Source organism: Labeo rohita, chromosome 21, assembly GCF_022985175.1.
Source record: "Labeo rohita strain BAU-BD-2019 chromosome 21, IGBB_LRoh.1.0, whole genome shotgun sequence".
Lineage (NCBI taxonomy): Eukaryota > Metazoa > Chordata > Actinopteri > Cypriniformes > Cyprinidae > Labeo > Labeo rohita.
Genome location: NC_066889.1, coordinates 2,236,012 through 2,244,761, shown reverse-complemented (window position 1 = coordinate 2,244,761; position 8,750 = coordinate 2,236,012). Strand labels below are relative to the sequence as shown.

Genomic DNA, 8,750 nt, shown 5'->3' with positions numbered 1-8,750 from the left:
ATTCCGGAAAACAGGTAAGGGCGTGGCGACAATCCAGGTGTTCTCGAAAGACGTCGTGCTACAGTATGTTTTTGTTTTGGACGTATTAAGAAATGGCTTTGACTCAAGAGGCGATTTTAAACACGTTATTAGAAAACGGAGGAAAGGTGAAAAACTCAGATCTGCTGAGCAAGTTTCAAGAGCCACTGAACTGCAGTGACCCGGCAGAGAAGAAAGAGAACCGAGATCTCTTTAAAAAGTTTGTCAACAACATTGCAGTCGTGAAAGAATTCCAGGACGGCAAGTATATAGTCTTAAGGAAAGCGTACAATCATTTACTAAAAGCCTCGAATGATGAAAACGCACCAAGAGAAGATTGCAATCAAGATGGATCACATCCAGAAGAAGAAGAGAAGGAAAAACACACTCATTCCCAAAGTCCAGAAGGTAGGAAGTCTGAACCGAAAGCTCTGAGCGGATCTGCATCAAGGGCTTCAGACCGGGGACTCTCTCCCATAGAGACTGCTTTGGAAAGAAGCAAGAATGTAGACTTAAAACCTAAAAAGTCTTTGCTTTTCACCGTGCCGCTAAAGTCTGACACTGATTCTTCTGAAAATGCCCGAAAACAAGCAAACGCACACAAACCGTTTGCTTTACCTTTACGAATGCCCCAAATAGACTTCGGTCCTCGTTACAAGAAGCCTGAGAGCTTGGGCTCTGAACAAGAGCTTCAACCCTCGCCTCAGTGCAAAAGAAGAACGTCTTCAGACCGCATGGCCTGTCCTAGCGGCTCCCCGCAGTTACGAAGACACTTCAAGACACCAAAACAAGCAGATGAGCCGAAGGACTCGCATCACTTTGCACTTGATCCTGTTGAACACGAGTGGCTGGTGAAGTCTGCATCCGGACAGTGGAATCAAGTGCACGGCCTTCTGTTAAAGGATGGCCACCTCGCAGAGAAGAAGGACTTCATGTCTGGGTTCACGGCCTTGCACTGGGCCGCCAAGTGTGGAAATGCTGAAATGGTGCGTATGATTATTGAGCGGTCTAGGGAATACGATCATGAGGTGGACGTCAACGCCAAGTCCAATGGCGGCTACACGCCACTACACATTGCTGCCATCCATGATCAGTTCGCTGTGATTGAACTTCTCGTCCATAAGTACAGTGCCAATAGGAACATAAGGGACAACTGCGGTAAGAAACCCTACCACTACCTGCACAAAGAAGCCCCGGGAGAGCTGAAGGAGCTTCTCGGAGACCCGAAAGCCACCCACCAGGAGGCGCATCAGGTCAGGGATGACTTCGACCAGCGGAAATACTCTATAGGACAACTTATCCTGGCTCATCCGGTGGTCCTCAAGAAAAAGAGCAAGACGAGAAACCAGTTCATCTCCTTGAGTGATGATGGCAGAGACAGGGAAGAGCCGATGTTGCAGAAACTGAGGCTGAAACCGGATGTCTTTCAATAACTGAGACTAAATATGGAATACGAGTTGGTTTTGCAGACAATATGTGACCCTGGACCACAAAACCAGTCGTTTGGAATTGAGATTTATACATAATCTGAAATAAGCTTTTCATTGATGTATGGTTTGTTAGGATAGGACAATATTTGGTTTAGATGCAACCATTTGAAAATCTGGAATCTGAGGGTGCAAAATATCAAAATATTGAGAAAACCGCCTTTAAAGTTGTCCAAATGAACTTCTTAGCAATGCATATTACTCATCAAAAAATAAGTTTTGATATATTTACGGTAGGAAATTTACAAAATATCTTTATGGAACATGACCTTTACTTGGCATAAAAAAAAATCATTTTGACCCATACAAATATACCCGTGCTACTGGTTTTGTGGTCCAGGGTCACATATAGAATATGAGTTTGTTCAAACCACTTTTTAAAGAAATTAATACTTTAATTCAGCAAGTACACTTGAAATTGATCAAAAGTGACTGTAAAGATAATGTAAAGGATTTCTATTTCAGATAAATGGAGTTCTTTTAGACTTTCTATTCATCTAAGAATCCTAAAAAAGACATGTATTATAAAAAATATGAAGACCCACAACTGTTTTCAGTGTTGATAATGATCGTAAATGTTTCTTGAGCAGCAAATCAGCATATTAGAATGATTTCTGAAGGATCATGTGACACTGAAGACTGGAGTAACGATGCTGAAAATTCAGCTTTGCAACACATGAATAAATGACGTTTTAAAATATATTCACAATAGAAAGTGGTTATTTTAAATGCTAATAATATTTCAGAATTTGACAGTTTTTACTGTATTTTTGATGACATAAATGTAGCCTTGGTGAGCAATGTCAAAAACATGAAAAATCTTACCAAACCAGCTTTTGAATTGTTGTCTACTTTATTGTATTATAACGTAATCAGTAACTTGGTTTCTTTTTCCCCCAGATTAAAATGTAGCATTTATTAATGACTAAATCATGAGATAAATGTTGAAATATGACAGCTATTTGTGTTAGGGTGTAGGGAGTGTAACTCATTGGGAGTGGCTAAAAGCTTTCTAATTGTTCTTTTCTTGGTTTTTATGCATTGCATGCTTGCACATGTTCATTGACGTGTTATGACAAGCTGAGAAAAAATTTAGTGAGCATTTTTGGAATTAACTTATTAAAATGAATATCTGAACACATTTGAGTCATGTTTTATATATTTCCAGTCATGCATAAATAAGCATAATAAATAAAATCATGCATGCTGTAACTTATATTCTAATCATGCCACCCTGAAACAATAAATACATTTCTTATTCAGAAATGTCTTTATATATAAAGATAATTTAATTGCACTTTTACTTTATTTATGTGATATTGTTTCTTGAGCCAGTGATGAAAGAACAGATTCAGACTCATGTGAGCTGGTTCACACTCAGCTGACTAGATGTGGTTGTCTTGCTGACAGTGTGTGCTTGGTCTAAAATAAAGCCATGATTAAGATAGAGGAAAGGAAACCAGTACTGGGAGTTTAAGCCAACACAGGCCCTCATGGGCTGACAAGATAGAAAGAGAAGACTTTTGCTTACAGCTGCATCTCTTCTTGTTCCCACGATGCAGTGGATAAAAAAACACTCTGGAGTCAGAGACCTTCTGCCCTTGAGATGGGTCACGTGTGCCTCCCGCTGTATTCATTAGTAGAGAAACAAAATGCCTTGAGTGTGCATGATTTGACATGCATGACAGGCCTTTACTCCCCTTTTTTCGCAGAACATTACTGTATTGCTACAGAGAGCTTAGAAAGTTTAATAGTAGAAAACATGGATGCATTTGACCTGAAGTTTGTGTAAATATATATGTATATAAACGTTAATGTTTTTTATTACATTGTGACACTATTTACATATGCATGATGTTTACATGACATTTCCCCTTTAAATTTTCATATGCATCATGAAAATGGTCCTAAATGCTCTTTAATAGGCCATTTTTGAAATATCTATATACATACAATAATAATAGGACCCAGATATTCACCTGTTTAAATTAATGTAATTTAAAATAAACGTTGTCCTCCTTCCTCCTTACAAAACAAACACTTAAGATGCATGGTGAGGGAATGTCATTTACATACTTTATTCACAATAAAACAAAGGTTATGGAATTAATGCATTCCACATAGCAAAAGCTGGAAACTGCCAAGATTAAAACACGCACGCACACACACAATAATCAGAAAACCAAAAGATGGCAGCAAGACAAAACGGCACTCGCTGATGAACTAACATTCACAGCACACTGGTAGTACACAAGCGCTCATTTACACACAGTCTCATTCACTATCATTGCAAAATCCACATTCAGCAGTTGTAAAATCAAAGCATAATCTGACCGCTCAATGTCAGATGAAACAGATGATGGTGGTCTGATAATAGTTTCTGACTCATAATGTTGTCTCTGGGTGGTGTTTCTGTGGAAAACTAGGTCTTTCACGTGACTTAGGATTTTTTCAGGCAACATGAACATGACAGAAAAAAACTGTGCATGATGTATTGGGGACCAAAATCCAAAACAAACTTTAATTTGTTTAGCCAACTGCAAAGCCAAATGTTCATGTACTCCACAAGAAATGCTAATGAAAATGTGGAGTGAGAGCTAAGAAGTGCGTTTCTGAGAGTTCAGTTTCCTGTGCAATTTAAAGCTGGTTTGTGTGGTCTAATGATTTTGTCAAAACACTGAATGTGTAAAGTGCACAACACATTCACTGACGTGTACTTGCAAAGTGAACGTGTCAACATGTCAACAGAAATTATGCTTCCAAAACAAGTACAAAATACATACAGCACAACCCTGATCAGTTCAAAAACATTTGGGTTTTTAAAAAACATTCAAATGCGAACAAAGCAGTTAATCTGAATCGGTGATGGATTCATAAAGCAACTCTGTATATCCAACTAACAAAAATATGTTCTAAGAACATTTTGCTAATGTTTCCACATAGTTATAAAAAAGCTGTGGGAAAGTTTTGTTAGTGTTAATGCTCAAGTACTTTATGCAGAAACAACATAAAGATGATATATTTGAAATATCTGTTTAATAGTATCTTTTTACTAAGTATCATATTATTAATGAAGGCCAGTATTATAGCAATACAGCTACTGATGTCTCCATTAAATGCATTTGCCCCCTCAATTTTACATCTGGGCTTTGGTAAATATAACAGCTTTTATTTTTAAAACAGCCTTCACATAAAAAATAAATTGATTAATCTTTATTTAAGCTATATAAGTTATTCATTAAGTAGAGCAGTGAGTGTTTTCTCTTTTCTTTTGTTCTCTGATTTCCATCAATGACAAGTTGCAGCAGGTTTCACTTTAAAAGCAGTGTTGTCTCTTTATAACCTGATCTCACAATGGGTTTCCTCCCAATTTTTTATTGTCATTTAATGACTTTTTAAACTCATTTAGGACTGTTTACGAGGCAAAACTGGGCATTTGATATAATTTTGTGCGTGTTTGTCCATGGAAAAAGAACTCACTGTGCTACTGGCACTCTGTCTGAACCGGCTTTCTGTGCACATGCATGTGTTGGATACCTGCGATCACATACAGCTGCTTAATTTCTCTTTTGCATCGTATAGTGCTTGACAGCATGTTCATACTGTAAAGCTACAAGGATGCCAGAAAAAATGGATGCTGCGTCAACTGCGTTAAAAACACGTTAAGAAAAGAAAAAAACAAATGCACAATCAAGGCATTCATTTTTGAATGTTTTCTGAATGATGCATAAATAATTTGTTCTAACATTTTGGGAACGCTATTAAAAACCAGATAACTTTAAACAAATGTTGGTTCATAACTTTGAGCGAACCTTTCCAGAACATTAGCCAAAGTTCAGATAATGTTCCCTGTCAGCTGGGTAATTGCTCAGTAACTGCAGACAACTAATGAACTATATTACTTGGCAGAACAAAGGAATTTATTATTTACTTGCAAGGCAGTACTGCACTGATATTACTTAAATACTCATGTTAGGGTTAGTCCTAACTTTTAACCCTATTTCCCAATGTATTAAACTTATGCAATTGAAAAGTTTATTTGCAAAACCAGATCACACCGTTTTTTCAAAAATCATGTTTTTTATTGTTATCAAGTTTTTAGTGTTTTATTGTGTTAGTTAGCTGTATTATTATTTTTTGCAGTTGCATTGAGATTAATCAGAATGAACAATGAAAAAACATGATTTTTAAAAATAGTCAAAAATGGAGTTGTCTGTTTTTGCAAATGAACTCTCAATTAATTTAGACCAATGCAGACATAATTTGGTATTTTCACCTTTTCATAAAGTGTTAAAATGTTTTAAATAGATTTCAAATTAAAGTTTCAGTGCTCACACACTACAGTTTGTGTTCCACACAACGATAAAATATAACCAACAAGACATCATTGCAATCTGTGCATACAGTTTCCCGCTTAGTATTTTTTCTGTATTTTAGTATTTTAGTATTGTGATTGCTACAGTATTTTATTTCAGTTTTACTCAACACTTCATCTTTTCTCTCTAAATTGTGGTTTATTTAGTTTAACAGTCATTTAACCTAAAATTTTAACAGTATTGTTTTTTTGTTTTGCTTTTTTTGCTGCCTTGCAAGCATGTTACTTTCATCAGGAAATGCAAATCTAGTTCCAATTATGATTAATAACAATAACACATGTATTATTACTAATAACTGAACATTGGTTTCTTCTAGTTGTCATATTGCTGCAGTTGCTGTTTTATGAAAGCAGTAAGCTATTTGTGGCAGAACATTACAGTGATTTTACCACAGTTTTACCATGGTAAAATCACTGTAACACATGGCCTCTCCCGACCTACGGCGTCATCTCATTGAAAATTTTCAGAAAATGCCCAAGTTGCTCACATTTATCGGAGTTCATAGTGTTCAGCTAACATTTGTGTCAATAACTTCACATGTGCAATGATCAGTGTTGGAGGTAATGCATTACAAGTAACATCAGTTACATAATCATATCGCTTTTTAAAGTAACTAGTAATTAATTTTATATTAAATTTATATTTAATTTAAACAAGAAAATATTTGAGTTACTTCTTCAAATAAGTAATGCCAGTTACTTTGTTTTCCCGGTGTCTTTGCTGCTGACATTCAATGATTCAATTCAACTATAAACTAATAAGCAAAAATGGCTTTAGATAAACATTTATGTTTGATTTGTTTTTACATTTACTTCTTTTTTGCTGAAGAGTGTTTAACTTTTATCCAGAACGGCAGCTTGTTTGAGCTGCGCCCTCTACTGTACAGATGTGAATTTACATTTCCATCAGTCTGATGCTTATTCATTTCACTTTTGGTGTGAAAGGACTTTTACATTTGCCCAAAGTAGAACTTTTTTATATTAAAAACACACAAGCAAGCCCGGCCCATATGAGAAAAAGTAACACAAAAGTGTCATAGTGCATTACTTTTTCTATAAAAAGTAACACAATTAGTTACTTTTTTAGGGAGTAGCACAATATTGTAATGCATTACTTTAAAAATGACTTTCCCCAACACTGGCAATGATGGCAGTTAAATAATACAGACTTGAATTGTTTCACCAGACACATCTTTAAAGAGAATCTTCAAAACTGAATAAAAGTACTTGAACATTAAATACACATACAACATGATAGCGGCAAATGAAATTGCAGGACAAAAAGGCATGGATGAAAACCAATGAAATAAAGCCCTGAAATCATTTGGGATGGATTACAATATCCAAGTTCATCGTTCCTAACGAGTATGTGCGGTTTATTATCAAAAGTGCTTCTTTCGTCCATTTTTGGTCTTGATTTGAGTGATCTGTGATGCATATCTGAAAGAGTGCGTTTTGTCTGCATGAAGCTCTCGTTAAACCATTCCTGGGCTTTTAAATAAAGCTTTCCATGGTTTCCAAAGTCATCTTAATACGATTCACAGAGTAGCGCAACTAGAGCACAAATATTAAATGAAACAATTGCAGTCTCTCTAAAAACAAACGGCGGCGCTTGAAAGGCACCTTCAGCATTACAAAGCCACGTGCGGTAGTTTCACGGAGGTAAACTGCTGAGCAAGGACTCGAGCTGCTCCTCTCCTAAACGCTGTTTCTCATCAAGGTCTTTTTGACGGATGAGTAAGGAGGCCTTGGTCTGAATGAAGTGCCGGTACTCCTGCAGCTGTGTGTCCGTCAGCTGTTTGGAGAGGAAGGTGGAGACCACGCGCTCCCGACGGTCCAGGTTGTCCTTTAAGTCTTTGGCATCCTCCCACTGTTTGCACAGGAGACGGTAGCGGTTGTCCAGCGATTGCTGTGGATTGAGGAAAGTCAGAAGTATGTTATTAATATGTCATAATTGTGGTCATTAGTGTTAGTTTTTGCACACAGGAAACTACAGGGCAATATATCAGGATGCTACGGAAGGAAAACTGTGTCCCGTTTTCCCATAATGCACAACCGTCTGTGAAACAAATGAGAAATGAGCTACACAAAGTAATGCTTAATCTTCAAAACATCTGTTTGCGGGTCAAAATGACTCTGAGCATGAAAACTGCACTTCCTATTTTTAATATAAAATATAAACTATTGTGTTTTTATAAAATAGAACTATTATGTTATGTATAAACTCTATTATGTATTATCTACGGTCTTTTTTATTTTAAATATTAAATATAAATGACTAGATTTTACCAATAATTTTTATAAAAAATAAGCACAATCTTCTCATACTTTCACTTAATCACAAAAGACCCTTTTCAGTGCAAGAGAAGACCAGTTAAAACATCAGAAATGGCCACTAGATGGCCTCAAAGCTCTAGCTGGAGCAAAACTCCAATTCCAAGCCAGTTTGCTTCTTTATGCATTTAGGTATAGACATTAAGGCCATTAACAACAAAAACTAAAACTACAGCGATTAATATAACTATGTAAGCATGCACACCAATGGATGATAATGTTCTTTCACATCAGATGGATTTTGATTGGCCATTGATATTTTTATCATTGATCAGCGGAGTTTCTAGAATATAATTCCTGTTATTATTATTATTATTATTATTTAGTGCTGTCAATCAATTATTCATGATTAATGGCATCCAAAATAAAAGTTTTTTTTTTTTTTTTTTTTTTTTTACATATGTGGCATTCTGTGTATATTTATTATGTATATGTAAATACACACATACACACACATGGATATATTTAAGAAATATATGTTATGTTTATATATTAAATATATTTATATATAATATTAATTATATGAATAAAAATGT

General features: G+C 35.7%; 2 protein-coding genes across 2 annotated transcripts in view; one reads left to right on the top strand and one right to left on the bottom strand.

The window, feature by feature from the left end:
* The first annotated feature begins 20 nt into the window (after positions 1 to 20).
* LOC127152030 (ankyrin repeat domain-containing protein SOWAHB) lies at positions 21 to 2,656 on the top strand. Its single transcript, XM_051092426.1, has one exon. It carries the CDS (start codon positions 93 to 95, stop codon positions 1,449 to 1,451), a length of 1,359 nt encoding a protein of 452 aa, XP_050948383.1. The 5' UTR covers positions 21 to 92; the 3' UTR covers positions 1,452 to 2,656.
* A 902-nt stretch (positions 2,657 to 3,558) lies between these two features.
* shroom1 (shroom family member 1) overlaps positions 3,559 to 8,750 on the bottom strand; it is a 33,916-nt gene continuing 28,724 nt past the window's right edge. Inside the window, 1 exon segment of the mRNA XM_051093162.1 lies at positions 3,559 to 7,789. Within this exon segment, the coding sequence (XP_050949119.1) occupies positions 7,535 to 7,789 (255 nt within the window). The 3' untranslated portion in view covers positions 3,559 to 7,534.

Coding starts and splice junctions, on each gene's coding strand:
- LOC127152030 (XM_051092426.1), top strand. CDS start 93: ATGGCTTTGACTCAAGAGGCGATTTTAAACACGTTATTAGAAAACGGA.